The 22,697-nt window shown below is 44.8% G+C and overlaps 1 protein-coding gene across 11 annotated transcripts in view; it reads left to right on the top strand.

Annotated features, from left to right (window-relative positions):
- Positions 1-17,453, top strand: part of ARHGAP12 (Rho GTPase activating protein 12) — a 133,927-nt gene extending 116,474 nt beyond the window's left edge. For all 11 annotated transcript variants that reach the window (XM_070056093.2, XM_070056092.2, XM_008268008.5 and 8 more), the window contains 9 exons: positions 85-186; positions 4,293-4,391; positions 8,392-8,494; positions 10,403-10,519; positions 12,932-13,030; positions 14,354-14,431; positions 14,535-14,669; positions 14,898-15,000; positions 15,915-17,453. In XM_070056093.2, the coding sequence (XP_069912194.2) occupies positions 85-186; positions 4,293-4,391; positions 8,392-8,494; positions 10,403-10,519; positions 12,932-13,030; positions 14,354-14,431; positions 14,535-14,669; positions 14,898-15,000; positions 15,915-16,089 (1,011 nt within the window). In that variant the 3' untranslated portion in view covers positions 16,090-17,453. The remainder of the gene's footprint in view (positions 1-84; positions 187-4,292; positions 4,392-8,391; positions 8,495-10,402; positions 10,520-12,931; positions 13,031-14,353; positions 14,432-14,534; positions 14,670-14,897; positions 15,001-15,914) is intronic.
- The last annotated feature ends 5,244 nt before the right edge of the window (positions 17,454-22,697 follow it).

The following is a 22,697-nucleotide window of genomic DNA, read 5'->3' as shown; positions in this document are numbered from 1 at the left end:
TAAAATGAGCCTTACATGTTTTTGAATTTACCCACACGCTGCATGAGTATCACATAACAATTTTCCTCTTTCTCTACAATGAAGTTTGGGAGTAATCAGTCCAAACCAGAGTTCACAGTGGACCTCAAGGGAGCGACGATTGAGATGGCTTCGAAGGACAAATCCAGCAAAAAGAATGTACTGGAGGTAATGAGTATTCTTCTAAGGATCATGTTCTTAATGTGGCAATTGGATACACTATTTTAGAGTTAGTTTTGGAAATAGTCTTGCATTGTGAATAGTGATAAGATCAAAGAATCGTAATTTCAGGGGGGAAAAAGGGTGATGTAAAACTTAGCAAATTGACCGGCACCACAGCTCAATAGACTAATCCTCCGCCTGTGGCGCCAGCACCCCGGGTTCTAGTCTCGGTCGGGGCGCCAGATTCTGTCCCGGTTGCCCCTCTTCCAGGCCAGCTCTCTGCTGTGGCCCGGGAGTGCAGTGGAGGATGGCCCAAGTGCTTAGGCCCTGCACCCCATGGGAGACCAGGAGGAAGCACCTGGCTCCTGCCATCGGATCAGCGCGGTGCGCCGGCCGCAGTGCGCCAGCTGCAGTGGCCAGGAGGGGGTGAACCAATGGAAAAGGAAGACCTTTCTGTCTCTCTCTCTCACTGTCCACTCTGCCTGTTTAAAAAAAAAAAAAAAAAAAAAAAAAAAAAACTCAGCAAATTACTGAAACTCAAGACTTGATACTCCAAGCCTTTTTCCCCGGCAGATCCTTTCCTCGGCAAAAATAGAAAGGTGTGTTTCGATTGACCTGCCAAATTCAATATTTTTTTTAAGATTTTTTATTTATTTATTTGAGAGGTAGAGTTACAGACAATGAGAGGGAAAGACAGAGAGGTCTTCCTTCCATGGGTTCACTGCCCAGATGGCCACAGCGGCCAGAGCAGCACTGATCCGAACCCAGGAGCCAGGTGCTTCTTCCCAGTGTCCCACGCAGGTGCAGGGGCCCAAGGACTTGGGCCATCTTCTACTGCTTTCCCAGGCCACAGCAGAGAGCTGGATTGGAAGAGGAACAGCCAGGACTAGAAACGGCGCCCATATGGGATGCAAGTGCTGCAAGCGGAGGATTGAACTACTGTGCCATGGTGCCGGCTCCCCAAATTCAATGTTAAAAAAGTAAATTGAGGAGGGTTTTGATAATTGGAAGACTACATATATGGAGGTGCTGTGATCCTAAAACTGATCCTAAAGGAATAATCTCAGGGCACATGTTTGGCTCAACAGTTAAGACAACACTTGGAATGCCGTGTCCCATGTTGGAGTGCCTAGGTTGAGTTCTGGCTACTCTGTTTCCCATTCAGCTTCCCACTAATGCACCCCCTGGGAGGCAGCAGGTGATGGCTCAAGTACTTGGGTGTTGCAGGTATTTGAGGAGTGGGCTAGCAGATAGAAGATTGTGTGTGTGTGTGTGTATGTGTGTGTGTGATACCTGTCTTTCAAATAAAATGATTAAGAGATTTTTGAGGTAGAAACCTGTCCATTTTGTCCTTCTGAATCCTCCACAGTAGTATCAGTTATTTACAGCTGCGAAACAGACCATTCCAAGGCTTAGTGGTGTAACAAAAGAACCATTCTGTTTGCCCGATTGGACCTGGTCTGAGCTGGGTGATTCTTAGGATCTCCCTTGGGAGCATTCCTGAGGCTTGACTAGAGCTGCATGGCATTGGTGCCTGCCAGGCCAGGCCTCTTTCTCTGTAAGATCTCTGTTTTCTCCAGGGGGCTACCTCACGCTTCCTCGTGTGCAGGGGTCTGGTTCCAGGCAGGCCGAGTAGAAGCCGCAAGGCGTCTCGAGGCCTGGACGTGGGAGTCCCACCTCACTCCCAGTGTATTCTGATAATTCACACCTCTCGGAAGGCTAGCCAAGTACTCAGGGTTGTGGGGGACTGGCGTTCGCCATTGCAGAGGGTGTGTCTTCAGTGCTGGGAGGAAGTTCTGAGACTGGCTCTGCAAACCATCTTGTAGATCTAGCTCCCTTTCTCAGCCTCACGTCGCAGGGCTTTCTCTAGGCAGATTGGCTTCACTGCTGTCTCCCAGGCAGAGCCCAGGTGTTCCTGTCTGTGTGGTGTTTTACTCTTTATTCAGTGTTGAGTACCAACCCAATGCCAGTCTCTGCCTCTCAGTTGTTACCTGTCTTCCAAGACTCACGACAGACATCACCATGACAGCGATACTACTTCCTTATTTTAAACATTTTTTTAAGATTTATTTATTTATGTGAGAGGCAGAGTTACAGACAGAGAGGGAGGTCTTCCATCCACTGGTTCACTCCCCAGATGGCTGCAAAGGCCAGAGCTGCGCCAATCCAAAGCCAGGAGCCAGGAGCTTCTGGGTCTCCCATGTGGGTGCAGGGGCCCAAGCTCTTGGGCCATCTTCCGCTGCTTTCCTAGGCCATAGCAGGGAGCTGGATCAGAAGTGGAGCAGCGAGGACCTGAACCGGTGCCCGTATGGGATGCCAGCACTGCAGGTGGAGGCTTAGCCTGCTCCGCCACAGCACTGGCCTCCCTACTTTATAATACTTTGGAAATAATGGTTCCGTTAGTTGTCATCCTTTGGGAATTAGTCCCCCTACTAGACGATTTCGGTGGTTTTTTGGTTTTCCTCCACCAGAACATCTCAACAGGGGTTGACCGGATTGAGCAGCTCTCTAGTGAGATGCATGAAAGGGATCACCTTTCCTGTGTATGTGCTGCCGAAGCGAGCCTTGGATCACCCTCTCCTGAATCAGCTGTGCAGTGTTGAGGTTCTGCCACAGCGGAGAGGCTTCCACGGCCAGATAAACTTGGGGAATAATGTATGTTCTGTTCTCACCTTAGAGAAAGCACAGAGCATCCTAGAATGTCAGAAGGCCCAGGAGGTCTTGAAGGATGGACTCTTGTTAAGACTTTCTTCAATCCAGTATTTTCCAAATTAACACTGTATAGTTTTTTAAAAATACATTTTTGGGGAGTACCATTTCATATTTGGGGAACTCCAACAGTACTTCAAAAAATTCGTGGAAAAGTGGAATTAGAAGGTATCTGTTAGGTGCAAAAAGTTTCTTGAAATACGCATTTGCCACAGATCTTTGGAAGACCCTTTGGATGTTTGAGGAATGCATCCCTGAGAATGTTGTCTGGAAAATATTGCCACATGCTGCTCTAAGGAAAAAGTAATCAGTTGTCAACCAGAAAGTCAGAGGAGTGCTGGGCTGGACACCGTGGTGCAGTGGGTTAGGCTCTGGCTGGGAGGCGTCCCATCCTGGAGTGTCTGTCTGGTTCAAGCGCTGGCTCTGCTGATCCTGATCCAGCTCTCTGCTGATACCTATGGGAGGCAGCAGATCCTGGCCCCAGTACTTGGGTTCTTGCCACCCATGCGGGAGACCTCAGTGGAGTTCCTGGATCCTGGTTTCTGCATGGGCCACCCCTGGCCGTTGTACACATCTGGGGAGTGAACTAGAGGATGGAGATCGGTCTTTCCCTCCCCCCACCTCCCTCCCTCCCTCCCTCCCTCTCTCTCCCTCCCTCCCTCCCTCCCTCTCTCTCTCTCTCTCTCTCTGTCTCTTCCTGTCTCTGTCCCTCTGCCTGTCAAATAAATAAATAAATAAAAAAAATTTTTTTTAAAAAAAAATACTTTACACAACTACCTTTCTCAGTCAAGTGTAAAAAGCTTCGAACCACAGCGATTACACATAAATTATTATTGGAACAGAATAATACATAGTACCTTTCCTCTGTTCATGGTTTGACGCTTTGGTATTATCTCTGCGCCAAGGGGTGATATTTATTGTCTGTGCTCTGTCTTTATACTAAGCCACAGTATTTGCTTATTAAGTAGGAAATTTTAAAATTCGAGCCCTTTGTGTATTCTTTTCTCTGTGTATTTTTTTTTTAACCAGGGATAAATTTGTCAGGCTTTGTAAAAATGTCAAGCATTTTCTTTCTTTACAAGTGAATTACGCCTCAATTCTAATTTTAAGTGTACCACTTTCAAGTAATTTTTAAATAATAAACTTTTTGCAAGTTTTGTGATAACAGAGTTTGGGGTCCTGGATTATTAGCTTTGCATTGAGATTTTATTAGGAGGAACAGCTTCAGATTTTATAAAATGAATAAAGTGTACTGCATAGCTGTGTGGTACTTCTAACCACTCGTCCTGTCGGTGTAGCGTATGGCAGATAATCTACAGGTGGTTTGGAAACCTTGACTGAAGTGTGTTCATGTATTTTGTTAAAGCACTAACCATGCTTTTCTCCCTTCTTTCTCTCTAAAGCTGAAAACTCGTCAAGGAACAGAACTGCTAATTCAGTCTGATAATGACACTGTTATCAATGATTGGTTTAAAGTTCTTAGTAGTACAATCAGTAATCAGGTACGTGTTTCAGTTAGGTAAGATTCCATTTTATAATTGCTTATTGCACATCTGGCTTCCAATTTATCTGTGAAAAGATGCCATATAGATATCTGAGAGGAGGGGCAGAAGTGGGAAGACAGTAGTTAACTCAGCAGTCCCTGGGGATAGTGATTTAAATGATTTAAAATTCTCATTTATATGATGTTTGCTACTAGTGGGTTTGAAATGAGATTTGCCTCATACACGCATCCCTTGGACCTTAGAATCAGTGAGAGTTTGGTTCCACACTCTGCCCTTGGAATGTCCAAGTCTGTGGGTGCTCAAGTCCCTTAAATAGAATGGTACAGTCTTTGCTTCCAACCTGTGCACCTGCTCCGTGTACTTTAAATCATTTCCATATTACTTACCATACCTAGTACAGCATACTTACAAATGCTGTGTGGACAGTTGTTACACTGTGTTGTTTAGGAAAACAATGAAGAGAAAAAAATTTTCTGTGCATGTTCAGCACAGATGCAGTTTTTTTCAGATATTTGTGATCTGTGGTTGAATTCAGGCCAGCTGTACGTAGTATTTATTCCATGACTGGATACACGGGAAGTGATCAGAATTGTGAAGTGAATGGAGCTGTCGTCTCTGCATTAGCACTTTCCTGTCCTAGTGGCACCTCTCTAGTTTTTCTGTGCCTTCCCTTCAACAGTGTGTGGTACCTTGAGTTCCTGGTACACTTCTTCTTACTTACATAACAACCACCTAAAAGAACCCCAGGGTTCTTTGTTTTCTGAGGCCGTATTAGTGAGCACAGTCGTGGGCAGCTAGGGGCTGTGCATTTTTAGACTCTGTTTTCCCAATTACTGTTCGCCATAGAGGGTCGTTGGGGATCATGTGATGAAGACAGAAGTGAGAGAGAGTGCTTACGGGAAGGGAAAGGGAACTTTGACCTTTTTAGGCAAATTACTCATGAAGCTATGTATAGATTCCCCCTTGCATTTGTAGTATTGTGTGGTGTTTCTGAATCTTGTCCCTTCCCTTCTGTTTATCCCCAGAACCGCGGACAGACCTTTAGTCCTAAACAGATGTCCTTGTTTCATTTGCCTCCCACTAACCCACTTTTAATATTGCTCTAGGAAGCTTCCGAAAGCCAGTTTTTTTTTTTTTTTTTTTTTTTTTTTTTGACAGGCAGAGTGGACAGTGAGAGAGAGAGAGAGAGAGAAAGGTCTTCCTTTGCCGTTGGTTCACCCTCCAATGGCCGCCGCGGCCGGCGCGCTGCGGCCGGCGCACCGCGCTGATCCGATGGCAGGAGCCAGGAGCCAGGTGCTTTTCCTGGTCTCCCATGGGGTGCAGGGCCCAAGCACCTGGGCCATCCTCCACTGCACTCCCTGGCCACAGCAGAGGGCTGGCCTGGAAGAGGGGCAACCGGGACAGAATCCAGCGCCCCGACCGGGACTAGAACCCAGTGTGCCGGCGCCGCTAGGCGGAGGATTAGCCTAGTGAGCCGCGGCGCCGGCTCCGAAAGCCAGTTTTATAATCTTCTGCTCTGAAAACTTCTGTCACTCCCATTAAAATTCAGCAACTGAGGCTGCCGTGTGGTGCAGCAGTTAAGATGCTGGTTGGACACCCACTTCCCAAATGGAGTACCTGGGTTCAAGTCTGCACTCCACTTTTTTTTTTTTAAAGCCTATTTATTTATTTGAAAGGCAAAGTTACAGAGGAAGGGAGAGACAGAGAGATCTTCCATCCACTGGTTCACTTCACAAATGGCTGCAACAGCCAGGGCTGGGCCAGGCCAAATCCAGGAGCCTGGACTCCATCTGAGTCTCCCACGTGAGTGGCAGAGGCCCAAGCAGTTGGGCCATCTTCTACTGCTTCCCCAGGAGCATTAGCAGGGAGCTGGATTGGTAGCAGAACAGCCGGGACTTGAACCAGTGTTCATATGGGATGCTGGTGTTGCAGGTGGCGCTGGCTTAACCTGCTACACTCTTGGTTACAGCTTCCTGCTCTGTTCTCTGGGAGGCAGTAGATACTGGCTTGAGTACTTGAGTCCCTGCCACCCACATGGGTGACCTGGATTGAATTCTAGGCTCCTGATTTTGGTATGGCTCAGCCCAGGTCTTTGCAGGCACATTAGGGAGTGAACCAGTAAATGGGAGATCTGTCTCTGTCTCTGTCTCTCTCCCCCTCATCTCTCTCTCCCTTTCAAATAAATAAAACAGTAAACTTAAAAAAAATGCTTTTTAAAAAATTCAGCAACCTAATGTACCCTCTACTCTACTCATATGGTTTTTCTGCACTAGTCCCAGTCGTCTTGACTTCCTCTTTAAAGCACATACATGAGTCGTTTAACAAAAATATGAGCGCTTTACACACTGGGGAGATAGCATACAGTCAGAAACTGCACTTACCTGTGCAGAGGCTACAGTCAAAGACAGGATTACTGCAGACAGGCGACTGAAGAGTAGGTGTGATGAGGTGTGGTGAATGTGAAGACGGTAAGGGTACGCAGCACGGTCTCAGAGCAGTGATTGGAGGGGCCAGCATCATGGTGTACCAGGTGAAGCCACAGCCTGCAATGCCGACATCCCACGTGGGCGCTCCACTTCTGATCCAGCTCTCTGCTAACGTGCCTGGGAAAGCAGCGGGAGATGGCCCAAGTCCTTGGGTTCCCTTGCCTGTGTGGGAGACCCAGAAGAAGCTCCTGGCTCCTAGCTGGCCCAGACCTGACTGTTGGGGCCATTTTGATGGAAGACCTCTTCAGGGGAAATTTCAAAGCTTTCTTGACAGACACAGAAGAATACCAAACCAAATGTACTATGTTCATTCATAGATTAAAGGATTCAATAATGGGCATTTGGCTGCGGTTAAGATGCCTGTGTCCCATATTGGAATGCCTGGGTTCCGGTCCTGGCTCTGCTCCCAATTCCAGCAGTCCCTGTGAGTTGGGGTCCTGCCCCTCACCTAGAGGCCTGGATTGGTTTTCTGCCTTCGGCTTTGGTGTGGCCCAGCTTCAGCCATTGTAGGCATTTGGGGAAGTGATTCAGCAAATGGTCCTGTCTGTGTTTGTCTCTGTCTCTCAAGTAACAATAAAAAGATAGTGTGAAGATACAGTTTTCTTACAAAGGATGTATAAATGTGTAGATTGGAGACTTTTGAACCTCTTTCAAAATCCCAGTAGTTTTTCTGATGGAACTTGACCAGCTTATTCTAAGTTTTTATATAGAGATGCAAAGGCCTAAGAAATACCTAAAATGGTCATGAAGAAGAAGGTGAAAGGACCCAGGACTGGTTCTGTCATAGGCTTTTTAGAGATATACTAGTATGCCATGGTATCAACACAGGGATAAGCTTCCATGCCTGTGGGTCAGGGTGAAGAACTGGGGACAGATGCGTGTGCCTCAGGATGCCCTGTGACAGCTGCACCTCTGTAGAGCAGAGGGGAAGGAAACGTTCGCTGGTGTGACCAGCTATCCCAGGAGTCCGGAGCCTTTCCTTGCACCGTGCACAAAAAATAAATTCCAGGTGGAACGAAGGCCTCAATGTGCAGAGCAAAACAGTTTTGGGAGCTCAGTCCAGTTTTGTAGCCTGTGATAGTGGCCTTGATGAGGCTGAGGGTACGATCTGGGTTTCCTTTCAGTGTCTGACATCCATGAGTCTGGCTGTGTTACCTGACACTGTTCCCATGGTTACTAATGGTGTTGTCACAGCTGCAGTGTGTTGCATCACCGCAGGCTGTAACCAGTTTAACTGTGAAGGGGGATCAGTCACGCTGGGGGACCGATGCTGCGGCTCATGAGTAGACACGTTAGCCTGTGAATGATCAGCAATGTGTTGTGGTTTTTGTGAATGAAAATTAATGCCAGTAGTATTTCTTTAAGACCACATATCTAAGCTGTACATGCGGTGTACTAATTGGTTTCCTAAGATCATTGGTGAGTCATTTCATTGGTTGCTCTGAGAATTGTGTGTTACAACTGCAGTACAATTAGAAGTAATGAATGTTCGGGGAATCTCTAACCAACAGGCGGCGGAGACTGAAGAGGCAATTGAAGAGGAGACGCCAGACTCACCAGGAACAGAAAAGCACGATAAAGAAAAGGACCAAAAGGACCTCAGAAAACTCCGTTGTAAGTTTCTGGGCTAACGGTTTGAGTGAGCTTGTTTTCGTAACTTTTCAGACCTAAAATAAATTCGTGTATAAAACCTGAGTGCAATCTCCAATGTTACAAAAAACCCGAAAGATTAAATCATTGCAGTCTCAGAGTGTTTCCTTCTCTTGTTAACTCATTATTGTTATTTTTCAACCTTATGGTCTGCATTCCTGTGGCATCCTGTTAATTTTAAGGTATTGTGATACTTTAAGAGGAAAACTGATTATAACATACTTCTTGAGGAAGCTAAGTGTTGTTGACCTAAACATACCTAGTTACTGTTTAAGATTCTGCAGGGCAGTGTGGACGTTTTAGGACAACAGAAGTCACAGGATGTGTACATAATTCCTCCTGGCTCCAGGCAATGATGGCGAGCAGCATATGTCTGTGCACACGCACAGGTGTTTGTGTTCAAATCTCCAACTCAGACATGGAAAGGAGCAGAGCCACAGTCTGAGATTTTTTTTTTTTTTTTTTTTTTTATTTTATTTTTGACAGGCAGAGTGGCCAGTGAGAGAGAGAGACAGAGAGAAAGGTCTTCCTTTGCCGTTGGTTCACCCTCCAATGGCCGCCGCGGCCGGCGCGCTGCAGCCGGCGCACCGCGCTGATCCGATGGCAGGAGCCAGGAGCCAGGTGCTTTTCCTGGTCTCCCATGGGGTGCAGGGCCCAAGCACCTGGGCCATCCTCCACTGCACTCCCTGGCCACAGCAGAGAGCTGGCCTGGAAGAGGGGCAACCGGGACAGAATCCGGCGCCCCAACCGGGACTAGAACCCGGTGTGCCGGCGCCGCTAGGCGGAGGATTAGCCTAGTGAGCCGCGGCGCCGGCCCACAGTCTGAGATTTTAAGAAAAGTATTTTCTAACGCAGGCACCTGGGGAATGGCATTGAAATAGGCCATTTCCCATGACTCTGACTTTTGTTTCATCTTTTAAACAAATTCACCTGTTTAACTGAGAGAGCGCTCTTTGGGCTTCCAATTAACTGATGGTCACAAAATTCGTTCTACTTTTGTTGTCCTACATTCTAATGAAGTTTAGGCCTATTTTGGACATTATTATCACCCTATATCAATGTCAACATATAAAATTTGATTATTTTATACTTTATTACCATGCTGTCAATTTTCCCCAGAGTTATTGTCAAGAAATAGTGCTTTTTGAATTTTTCTAATTGTATCTGAAAAAGAAGCCAGGACTAAAGACAATATGCAGCACTTTCCAGCTGCTCCCACTCTTAGCTCAGAATATGATGGTGAGTTAGCTGTGGCAAATGAGTATCGTATAAAAACTGTGCATGAATTTCAAAAGAATTTTGCACTAAAATAAACTTAATTTTTAATCCCATTATTCATGAACTCATTCAAGTCCCCTTATATATATCTCCAATCTCCTGATTCAAAAAGGACAGTAGTGTTTTATCTGTTATATATTCTATGGATTTGTTTGGTTTTGGTGATTATTTTTACTCCCTAAACTGACAGAGTTGAGATAAATAGAACCATTTGTGAAACAACAAGTATAAATTCGAATAACTTGAGTGCCTCGATGTATATACCAAATGAGGTATGGTTTTGGTCAGTTTTTACTGATCGAAATGAAGTGTTTGTCTTTTCAGTTAGGTCTGTGTTAATTTGGTTCCTCACCTGGTACTCTTTCACCACTCTGAAGCCAGAATAACTGAATCTGTAGTTACCTTGACACAGGATGTGGATATGAGGGGGTTTCAAGAAGTTTATGGGAAAATGGAATTAGAGGACAATGCACATTTTCAGTGGCCTTTCTGAGGCTCCTGGTGTGCTTGGAGTGCTGGGTGGAGAGACTCTTCCCAGAACTTGTTATCTTATGAAATGCTTATATGTGTCTGTCTGTCTGTCTGTCTGTTAAGCTATGAAAGTGTCCAGCATAGATTCTTCAGAACAGAAAAAAACCAAGAAAAACCTGAAGAAGTTTCTTACGCGCCGCCCCACGTTGCAGGCTGTTCGTGAAAAGGGGTATATCAAAGGTGGGTAAGAGGAGGGGTGTTCGTGATGATCAGCATCGGCCAGAGTCAGAAACAAGACGTTGCACATAAAAAACGGGCAGTTTCCACACTGTAAGCATGTCTCGTTCTTCATTCGTGAAGTGTTCAGTTACAGTGACTGAAAGACATTTAGTGATGAAAATCGATGTTTTTAAACGCACACGTGACATTTAACTGAAGCGTTGAGCCCACGTAAACGCCAAGCTGAGATGCTTGTATGAGAGGAGATGCCTGGACGTGATGGCAGCAGACTCACGAACGACAGTGGGTCGTTTTAGTTTTGAGCCGCAAAGATCAGAAGCAATCAGATATTTTCAAAAACACTACGAGGTAGGAAGAAAAATGGAACAAATGATTCTGTTGTTAATTTATCTGCCTTCAACTGCATTTAAGGTAATTTTGAAATGAATCAGAGGTCTTTTTCCTAATTATTTTATACATTTTTATTTCTCTTACAAGCGCCGCCATGCACTAACTAGCAAGATCTTTTCTAAATAGCAAAGTATTTTTACAGTCACGTACCGGGGTGTCAGGTGCAGTGGTTGGGCCACCACTTGGGATACCCGAGCCCAGATCAGAGTACCAGGCTGTGGCTGCACTCCCACTTACAGGTTCTTGCTAGTGGCGTACCCTGGGAGGCAGCACACGTGGAAGACCCAGATGGAGTGCCAGACTCCTGGGCATTTGACGGGAGAACCAGCTGATGGGAGGTCTCCTTTTCTGTGCGTCCGTTTCTGTCTCTCTGCCTCTCAAATGAAATAAATAAATAACAATTTTAAAAACAAAATCACATAATCTTGTGTATGCCTTAGTTCTTACGAGCATGTTTAATTCTGCGTTACATGCCTCAGAGCAGTGACATTTATTCTTGGATAAAGATAACTATAAACTTTATAGCAAAGGCCATCACCAGGACATCAAACTAAAAAGACAGATGAGTTTTACCGAAAAGGTATTTAAGACTTGTCAGGGGCCAGTGCTGTGGCAAAGTGGGTTAAGCCTCCAGCCTCAACGCCAGCATCCTATATGAGTGCCAGTTGGAGTCCTGGCTGTTCTACTTCTGATCCAGCTCCCTGCTGATGCTCCTGGGAAAGCAGTGGAGGATGGCTCAAGTGCTTGGGCCCCTCACCCACATGGGAGACCCAGAAGAAGCTCCTGGCGCCTGGCTTCTGCCTGGCCCAACCCTGGCCGTTGCTGCCATCTGGGGTATGAACTAGTGTATGGAAGAGCTCTCTCTCTGTCTCTCCTCTCTCTCTAACTCTGCCTTTCAAATAAATAAAAAATACATCTTTAAAAAAAAAGACTTTTCAACAGAGTTTAAGTGCATTAAATCGGCAGCCTTAAGAGTTAAAGGTAGGGGCCAGCATTGTGGTATAGAGGCACAGCAGCCAGATGCCAGCATCTCATGTGGGCGCTGATTCGAGTCCTGGCTGCTCCACTTCCAATCCAGCTCCCTGCTAATGGCCTGGGAAAAGCAGCAGAAGATGACCCAAGTGCTTGGGCCCCTGCTACCACATGTAAGTCCTGGATGGAGCTCCTGGCTCAGCCCTGGCTATTGGGGTAACCTGGGGAGTGAACCAGCAGAGGGAAGATCACTCTCTGTGTCTCCTTCTCTCTCTATAACTCTGCCTTTCAAATAAATTAATGAATCTTTAAAAATGGTTTATGGATTTAAAAAAATAGTTTATGGATAAATGGGTATTCCCAAATAAAGAATCTGAATTTGCATGGCAAGTTTAGGCCTCTATAAAAAGACGTTTGACAAATGAATGAATAGAAACGGCTGCTCATTTGTTCCTTAGACCTCTTCATTGAGAAATGTAAACTGTTCTCACCGTGCAGTATCACTCACGACAAATACTCTGTGTGTCGGCCTTCCTGAATATTTAGCACTACGTGGAACATCGGAACGGTGGGGCTGAAAGAGTGAAAGGGCAGCTGCGGAGGGAGGTCTGGTGACGTCAGATGATCACTCACAAAGGACATGCGTGTGCGCGTCCTGATAGTTTGTAGCATAGTTGAGTATTTGCTAAATGCTGGGGTGAGCCTGGGTGATGTGAGTAGCTGTTGGTCCCTGTCCTCGTGAGACTTCTACTCAGGTGATAGGAGAGCAGACAGGTTGAATCGTGCTGACACAGGTATCAGAGAGCGTGCGGAAGGGGTGGTCTTAGATAACAGTGGCCAGTAGATTTTTCTGAGGGGCTGACATTTTAGCTGAGAGGGGAAATTGGCTCTCTCCAAAGGAGTTGAGAATACAAAGGCTCCCTGGCTCAGTGAAGAGTTTTCTGAAATGAAATTGAAAAAGTAGGCCGAGGGCAGATGGAGTAAGGCCTAGCCATTTCCTAAACTCAATTTTAGTAAAGCAATTCATTTTTGAAAATAAATGTCTTTCAGATCAGGTATTTGGAGCCAACCTTGCTAATTTGTGTCAGAGGGAGAACAGCACAGTGCCTGCGTTTGTGAGGCTGTGCATTGACCACGTGGAAGAACATGGTAAGAGACCAGTTTTGGTTTTCTTGTTCTTTTACATGAAGCAGCCAACCTATTGTCTGACCGTCAAATCCAGGGGAGGCAACCAGCAGTTCCTTACAGTCCTGAAATGTCCAGAAAAGCATTTTGTTTGGAAAAACAAAACAAAACAAAACAAAACACACCACCACCTTATTTATTTAGACCTGTCACAAATAAGACCTCTGCAGGTATCTATTGAATGCTTTAATCCTAGTGATTAATTAAGTGTGTGGTACTCTGAAGCCATTTGGAGTTGGCCTTTGATTAAAATGAAGAACACGGTGATTGTGAAACTGCGTTTGTTAAGAAGTGATAGTGCAAAGATCTGAGGAGACTGCGGAAGTGAGATGACGCTGTGTGTATATATTGGAATGTCAGGCTGCAGCCCATTAATACGTACAGTCGTTGTTCATAAAAGGATTCTTGAGGACTGTTCAGTCAATACAGAATGTTGACATCATTTCCTACAAAGCGTGACAAGCTAATTTCTGTTTTGGTTAATTTTAACATTTATAATATTTATAATAGTTTTTTTTTTAATAAATTAACAGTATGTTAGCTGTAATCACACCATCCTAGATCTGTGTATCATCAGAAGCATTTCATGCAATTAAAACATGTGATAGGATTTGTAATTTCTGCCAGTTCCAGGTCTCTTGTGCCCCGGCTCCTCTTGTCGACGTGACAGTCGTCGACACCACACTGCTTGCTTGCCTTTGTCTGAAGTTAAACGGAACAGCACATCAGCTAATGTGCTTTGTTAAATGTATACAGCACTGTCATTTCATGCATACCTACAAATTTAAGGCTTAATTATGTAAATTTCTAATGATTCTGTTTCATATATAAGATAAATTATCAAATGAGCGTGTTTCTTTTGATCTGCTTGTATTACAGTTATTGCAAGCACTTAATATGACAAATACTTTTAAGAGAGTTCTTCACTGTGTACATTTATGTTATAAAGTAGTGCGCAAAAAAATAGCAGGCCAGTGTTGTGTACTGGCTTCCTTTACGTGTTGAACTGTCCCAGGTGTTTCAGAAGTTTATCTGAAATTGTTGTGTTTCTTAAGTTTTAAATGTTATGTTTGCCTTGAGCCTGATAAACAAAGCAGAGTTTATTAAACAGAATTCAGAGTGAATTTCTAGCCCGCTCCCCTTGCCAAGCATGTATAAAAAGCCGTTCGGAGGAGAATATTTGTGCATTTGGTTTTAGACGAATGCTAACGAGTGAGAATGCCCAGACAGGCAGCTGCAGAGGCGGCAGAGCGATCCCTAAACCTGAAACGTTGTGCCTCCACCTAGGTCTGGATGTCGACGGGATCTACAGAGTGAGCGGCAACCTTGCTGTGATCCAGAAACTGAGATTTGCAGTCAACCACGGTAAGATTATCCTCCCTGCTGTCACAGCCAAGAGCTGCACTCACCACCTTCAGAACTGGCTCGAGGCCATTTTTAAAAATTTCCGATTCCTTCTGTTTCCCAGATGAGAAGTTGGACTTGAACGACAGCAAATGGGAAGATATTCATGTCGTCACCGGAGCACTCAAAATGTTTTTTCGAGAATTACCAGAACCGCTTTTTACATTTAATCATTTTAATGATTTCGTTAATGCAATTAGTAAGTATGTAAATCCATTGTTTTTTTCTCTACATACTGAAAATCCTTCCTGTAGATGATGCCGCCGTGTTGTTTGATCTCTCATTTTAAAGATGGTTTTACTCCAGATATTTTAAATGTGACCACCAGATGGCGCTGTGTATTACCAAATACCCGTTTCCAAACGGTCATTGCTTTCAGTTTCCTAAGTACTGGCTGCCGAATACCTACTTGTTATTTATTTTCCAGAGCAGGAACCAAGACAGCGAGTCGCTGCTGTTAAGGATCTAATCAGACAGTTACCAAAGCCAAATCAAGATACAATGCAGATTCTTTTTAGACATCTCAAAAGGTAAGAGGGGAAGGGCAGTCTGAGATACGGCGTAGTGCAGTGGGAACCCTGGGCGGTCCCAGTCACTCAGACCCAGGATGGGATTCCGGCCATGCTACCTGCTGTCTTTGTGACTGTGAAAGAGGATGCTCCCCCGACTTCCTTTAGTATCAGTTCCTCGGGGGTGAAATGATGTAGGGTGAAACATGCACTAGACCCTGTGTGTGGAGCATTTATATAGGGCCTGCCACATTGTTGCTACTCGTGCAAAGATGAGATTGAGCCTTAAGTGTGAGACATTAAATTACCTTCAAGTAAAGCCGCCATGGCTCTGGGTTACTCTGGACATGTGAATAACTGAATGTTTTCATCTTATAAAAAGAACTTTAGAATCTAAAATAATCCCAATAGGGAAATTTTTGTTGTTTTGCAAAAATAATATAAAATCAGTATAATTCAAAGTTCAATCTCTGTGTCCTGGTGAAATATCCCCCCCCCCCCCCCCCGCACCATCCACCTGGGGGAGTGACCACTGCCACCTGAATCCTAACTAATACTTTGAGTCTGTGTCCTGTTTACAGAGGGAGCCAGAAATCTCACACTTTTAATATTTGTTAGAGTGTGTCCAACGGGTCTTCGGGAGTTCACCAGGAAATGCGTACTGTGAAAAGAGCTGTGCGTGGATTTCAGGTTTTTTCAAATTGCATTTCTTGCGAACTTTTTGAAGGCCTCTTGTGTAATTATCCTTTCATCTGAGTTTATTCAAAAAAAGGCTTCACACGGCATTCAGAGTGGGTTCTCCTTGGTTCAGGACTTTATGTGTCTTGGGAGAATGAGCGCTATTTCTCTTTTCTCAATGCAGACGGTTAGGTTCATGATGCAGTGTGAAAAAGTTTTCCCCACCATCTTTTAACAACCTCTTCCCCCCCTCCCAGAGTTATAGAAAATGGAGAAAAAAACCGAATGACCTACCAGAGTATAGCAATTGTCTTTGGTCCCACCCTACTAAAACCAGAGAAGGAGACTGGCAACATAGCGGTTCATACTGTGTACCAGAATCAGATTGTGGAATTAATTCTGCTGGAAGTAAGCTCCATCTTCGGACGTTGATTCTCTGCGAGGACGACCTGCGGAGCGACGCGGGGCTCCATCGATTTCACGTCTCTGTCCACAGTGTGCTTTCGTTTTGGACCAAGCAGTGACTCTTTGATTTTGCACTTTTTCGAGGGATCAGAAGGGAAGGGGAGCATCACGATGCCTATTAGGCCCTCATATTTGCTGCTTTGTCACAAGGAGGTGTAACTGTGTAATATTGAATTCATTTATCCTGAATGTCTGCATTTCATACTTGGAATTCAGTAAAAGAAAAAAAAAAGAGAGACAGAAAGAAATCAAAACTTAACAATTCTAACCAGTCATATACACTGGATAATTTGATAAGAAAACTACATTTCCCCCACCCCTCAAACTGGATAATGTAGTTTCTTCTCATGATCTGTAGGCTCACCACTTGGTAGAACAACATGTAACCACTTGGGCATTTTAAACAAAATGAAGTATACCTGTCTTGAAACCTGTGCGTTTCCTCTTCAGGGTTTCTGCATGCAGTGGCTAAGTGCTGTCACCAGACGTAACCCTTGCCGAAGGCTTGCTGTCTGCTCGTGTCGCACGGCATCCTCACTGGGTGTCTCAGTTGCGCGTCTGGGCAGCACACTAATACTACTTAAAACACTGTGATGTACTGGAGTTCTAGTTAGCATCAGTGAGGTCAGGGTGTTTTTTGAGCTGTCTTGCTTATACTGAATTGTAGCTAACAACCCTAGTTGTATCTAGTGCCATACTGAGCTCCTGGTATGACCCTGTGGAAATAGACATTGTAAATATAGGCTGAAGACTCCAGGTCCTTTAGCTGTGTATATCATTGTGCTGTATAGTCTCAGAGGACATTCTAACCCTGCGTTCCTATTCACGCTGTTGGTAATCTTTTCCATGAGTAGTAGGTTCCTCCAGAGATAGGCCGTTACTTGGGAGAGTTAACTGTGTGCACTTTTAGATTTTGATTACATTGACAGGCAAACCACTGTAATGCCAATGGTACTGAAAAAATATTGACTAGACTTGTTTAAGGGTAAATGCACTACAAGAGAAATCTTTTAGATTATTTAATATGTACAGAGTATGTTAGAAAAAATTTTATGACAGAAGTCTAACTCTTTAGTTTGAATAGTAGAAACCCATGTGTACATTAGATGGACATTGGATAGAAAATGACGTTACTAAATTTGAGAATTTCTTTTTACATTACTAATGTAGATTGATTTGTACAATAAAACAGGGTTTGGAAGGTTTTGTTACAGGGAGCATGGTCTGTTGAAAATTTTTTAAATGTATTTTTCTAGATTAACTGCTGTATATGAAATGTCTAATCTAATAAAGAAAACTATTAAGAGGTTTAGAGATTTTTCCATTGGAAATGTGCATTTGGGCTCTTAGTGTTTGTTTTTGTTTTTTTTTTTTATTTGTTTCTTTGGTTTTGCATTTACTGGCATACTCTCATACCTCATTTTTTAAAAATCAACCGAATCCAATATTTCCCGTGGCGAATATGGTTTCCTTTTTTCCCACCCTTCCTTCTACTTTCCATGCCAACACAGCCCCATCCCCACACATACTTTTTATTTCTTCATCAATATTTGAAAAGTAAATGATTTGTGGCCCAGATTCCTTTTCTTAAGATTGAATTTATAATTTACAGATTGCCTTCCTGGGGAACAAATCCTTTTTTTGTATGGTCTGTCTAAAAGCCTCTCTCACCTGAGTTTTGTGGTCAAAATAAGACTGTGTGTGTTGTGATCTTGTTAAATTGATAACAAACCAAACTGTTTGTCAACTAAAGCAGATCATTTTGGGTCAAGAGAAAGAGCCCCAAATCTGAATGCTTATATTTGCCTAAAGATGTCCCAAAGAACGTGTGCTTAGGGCTCGCTCTTATAAGGGATGTTTTTTACCAGGAAAATACTGAGACCCAATTCTGTAACATTCTTCCCCAAGGGTGGTCATGAACATATCAAAGATTAAAATTGTTCTGTGTTTCTTGTTGCAAAGTACATGTGTGTGTATGTGTGTGTGTGAAGTCTCTGATGTCTTGTTAGTATCCTGCTAACCATCTGATTGTAACACTGTGTGTACAGTGAGAGCAATGTCTTGTGTGTTCATCCTTGGTGAATTGAAAAACCCTCACTTGTTTTTGTAATAACAAAATCAGTAATATTTTCCTGTCTCGACAGCTTGATTTTTTTTAGTAGAAAATACATTAAAAGCTGAAATAAAAATTATCTGTAGAATTTCATTGATGAATAGGCCTTGCTTCAGAGCGTCATAAAAAAGCTTAGTTGAGAGGTGAAAGAAAAACTATGTTCAGCGTGTATTCTCCACTAGAAGAAAAATACTCATTTAAGTTTTACAGCTGTAAGAAATTTTTACCTTTTCTCTGGAGAAAATAAGGGTACATATTAGATGGAGGCAGATCTGAATTTTTCCTTTTTATGTGCAAAGCACAAACTTTGGACTTGGGGCAAGATAGACTGTGTAACACACATGCACCCGTATGCAGGCATGGATGTGTGGCTGCCTGCCGTCGTTTCCATACGAGTGAGAACCCCCGTCGTCACAATGGCAGATACCCGGAGGTCTCCGTACTATTTTAGGTTCATTCCAAGCTCTCTGCAAACCCATAGTAGTGGATAGTTAAGAGAGCAGTAAAAGGAGAACTGTTGCCCCTTAAGTGTGCCAAGAAATTATTTCCCAGCTCATGGGAGAGGCTTCTAATTAAATATTTAAAGTAAACATGTAGTTTCCCATGACACTAATTCTCAAACATCTTTACAGATTTTTTTAAACACCCAGAGGAGTGCACAACATGTCATTTCAGTAAAGAAGAAAATAAAAATAGTCCAGTGGGTGTCACGCCGTCACCAGTTTAATAAAACGCAAATGTTCAAATATCGCATGTGTATAGAGGATGGGAAGAAAGTAAGGTTTTATGGAGTTCGCTGTACTCTCTGAACTCCAGCCCTCGGCTGTAATGATCTTGTGTGCAGAAAACACTTCCCGGCGTAGGACCAGAGAGAGCGTTTAGCGGGAACATTAGCCTGGCCCATAGAATCTTGCAGGTGGCCACCGTTTCCCGTTTTTACAACAGTATTCCAGTGCAACAGTCCTCTGAAGTGCAGCGTTCATTTGCGTCTTAAAAGAAAATGAAAACAAGCGAATGGCAAGCCTTCCAGTCCTGGTGTGTGCGAATCTATTGGAAATTCCCAAGTTACCCAGGGGCCAAGCAGAGTCAGCCCGAGTGCCCTACAGGAGGGGGCGCTGAGGAATACCTAATGAGGCTCCTGGAACTGCCAGCAGGGACAGCAGGGCTTTGCCAGCGAATCCCAATGAGTCCCCTGCGGAAGGCGTGTGGCCCCGCTGTGGCTGTGAGCATATTCAGCCGGGCCGGGCCCAGCGTTCACAAAGCAGCCTCACGCAGGCATGGCCTTAGAAGAACCTGTCATTGCCTTCCTTACTTCCCTCCGCCCCTAGGAACAAAAAGAGCAGAAAAGGAAAGAGAAAGGCACTTGTGGAACAAGGTAACTGTGTAATCGCTGCCATACCTCGTTAGAAAAGTCGGATTGCTTGTTTTTTCTGGTCCACTCTCCCTCCCCTTTATTTCTCTCAGAGTTTTTAGAAAAGGCATCTTTGAGAGAGGCCTTGAACTATGGGTGCCGGCCCCCCAGTCTCAGGTAGTTCGAAGGCGGTGGCTCGTACTGCGAGTTGCATCAAAACTCATGTCATCATGAACCCCAGGACGGGGGTGAAATCCGTGGTGACACTGGGAAGACAAATGACGCTGCAGAAGCTGTTGTCCACTGGGCCTTTGCACAGGCCTGGAGAAGTCGTAGGACTCAGAGCCGCAATGCAGTTGGGGTGTGGTGACCAGTGCATACTTAAGGTAGCACTCAAGACGTCCTTTTCCTCCTGGACATTTTGAGAGATGGCTTATTTTTAGGTAGGTAAAATGAGAATCTTGGATGCTCAAATAAAAGTCTCACTGATAAAACAAGGACCCTCATAATCACAGCTTGAGTTTTGGGGTGAAATACCCGAGACCCTGATGGATTGTGAACTTTTTTGCTTATGCAGCACGTAAGTTACGTGCTTGGTCATTGGCAGTGAGCCTGAGACTGAAGGGCAGCAGTGTTGCCATCAGCTAGGTGGTTTTTATTTGGCGTGTGTGGTCATTTAAGACCGGTGGTTCTCCCTTATCTATGGGGTTGCATCCCAAGTCCGCTGGAGGATGCCTACAACCGTAGATAGGCCTGAGCCCTGGCTCTGTGTGCAAGTGGCCCTCTGTAGCATTCCTCACCCGTGGACCCAACCAACTGTGGATTGCAAGTATTTGAGGTGGGGAAAAAGGGTCTGTTGTGAATAGGTATAGGCGTTTCTCTTGTTATTCTCTAAGCAATGTGGTATAACTCCCCCTTTAACTCCATTTCCTATGCATGTTTTGAAGTACCCTCATTTGTGCACAGACAACATGCAAATACTGTTCCATTTTATTTGTGGGACTTGAGTACCTGCAGGTCTTGCTGTTTTTTGTGGAGGTGGAGGGTGCTGGAACCAGACCCCTACACATACTGGGTGGGAAGCGTCCTCTTTTCCTGTACGCCCTGCAGCATTGCCACACAGCACCAGAGTAAACCTGCCCTTGGTGATTGATGCCCTGGGTCCACCTTCGCATCAAGGCTCTTCCACCCTGGGTCCATTACTAATTAAAATACAGGTTGCTTGAACTGTGACACTGTGCTGGGTAACTGAGACACTACCGAGTGACTAATAGGAAGGTCGCATATACACTGTGGATACGCTGCACAAAGCAATGATAGTGTCCCAGACGGGACAGTGGGATGGCACCACTCAGAGTGCTCCACAGCTTCAAGGTGACAAGTTGTTTAGCTCTGGGGTTCTCCAGTATTGTCAGGCAGCAATTGACCACAGTGACCTCTAACTGTGGAAAGTGAAACCATATGATCAGGGGGCTCCTGTAAGGCATATTCCAGAAAGTTCAGTAATACAATTTGAGGAAGAAACAAGTACCTTGCTGCCTGTTGTCATCTACTTTCAAGCTGAGTTTTATTGATGTGACATGTTGAAGCTTCCATTTTTCAACTTCCAGATATTATGTGCATCTGTTACAAATATAGAGGTGGCAGGGGTGAGTAGTGCATTCTGCTGGCCTCCTGGTCTGCATTGCAAGAAAATAAGCCAGCATCCCTTACCCGACTCCTGGTGCATAATCAGACTTCAGTGGGTCCGTTTCCACCCACTGACATCCCTGGACAGCCCACTGTGCACGCTAATCTCTGTTTAATATGGCTGTCTGCCTTCACTTACGGCAGTCCTGTCCAAACAGGAGCCAACAGGGCAGTATTCTGTGGTGTGTGTCCACCATATTTTCTACTCAGCCGTGAGTGGCAAAGGGTGCTTCCAGGTCTTAGCGATTGTCATGCTGCTGATCCCTCTTCCAGCCCTTGAATATGGCACCAAAGGCAAGGCAACACAAATAAATGTAGAGGGTGTTTCATGAAAATTAAAAACTTGGGCATTAAAACATTGAGAAGGCAACTCTGAATATGGGAGAAAATGGTTGCAAATTGGATCTGAGGGTGCTTGAGGAAGTTCAGGGGAAATGTTCATTATCTTTTAATTTCATTTTTCCACTTTTTAAAATGCCCTCCTATCTGATAAGGAATTTATATCCAGCATATGTAGAAAGCTCCTAGAACTTAATAACAAAATAACCTGCTGAAAATTTCTCAAAGAATATCGACAGATGGACACTAGGACAGGAGAAGATGCTAGCACTAATGGCCGGCGCCACAGCTCACTAGGCTAATCCTCCGCCTTGCGGCGCCGGCACACCGGGTTCTAGTCCCGGTCGGGGCACCTGATTCTGTCCCGGTTGCCCCTCTTCCAGGCCAGCTCTCTGCTGTGGCCAGGGAGTGCAGTGGAGGGTGGCCCAAGTACTTGGACCCTGCACCCCAAGGGAAACCAGGATAAGTACCTGGCTCCTGCCATTGGATCGGTGCAGCGTGCTGGCCGCAGCGGCCATTGGAGGGTGAACCAACAGCAAAGGAAGACCTTTCTCTCTGTCTCTCTCTCTCTCACTGTCCACTCTGCCTGTCAAAAAAAAAAAAATGCTAGCACTAATGATTTTAGGGAAATTGTTTATCAGAACTATGAGATGCCAAGATGGCCATTTGGCCTTGCCCTGAAAATGTCTCTTAAGATCCCTGTATCCTGCGGCAGGGTACGTAGGTTTGAGTCTTACCCTCAGTTTCTGATTCCAGCCGTCTGCTAAGACAGACCCTAGAAGGCATCTGGTAATAGGTGGTTGGGTCCCTGCCACCCACGTGGGAGACCTGGATTGAGTTCCCAGCTCTCACCTTTGGCCCAGCACTTGCAGGCATTTGAGGATGAATCAGTGTGAGGGTAGGTCTCTGCTACTCCCTGGTTCTCTCTTATGTTGAAATACACATACAGAAAACTATGAGGTACCACCTCACACTGTTTAGGATGGGTGTTATACAAAACAAAGCAGAATAAATGTTGGCGAGCATGTGGAGAAATTGGAACCCTCAGGTACTGTCAGGTAAAAAGAGTACAGCTGCTGTGGG

The sequence above is a fragment of the Oryctolagus cuniculus genome, chromosome 13 (assembly GCF_051225735.1).
Source record: "Oryctolagus cuniculus isolate XC-2025 breed Fujian yellow rabbit chromosome 13, ASM5122573v1, whole genome shotgun sequence".
Lineage (NCBI taxonomy): Eukaryota > Metazoa > Chordata > Mammalia > Lagomorpha > Leporidae > Oryctolagus > Oryctolagus cuniculus.
Note: the sequence above shows the minus strand (reverse complement) of the source record. Positions and strands in the feature narration are given on the sequence as shown.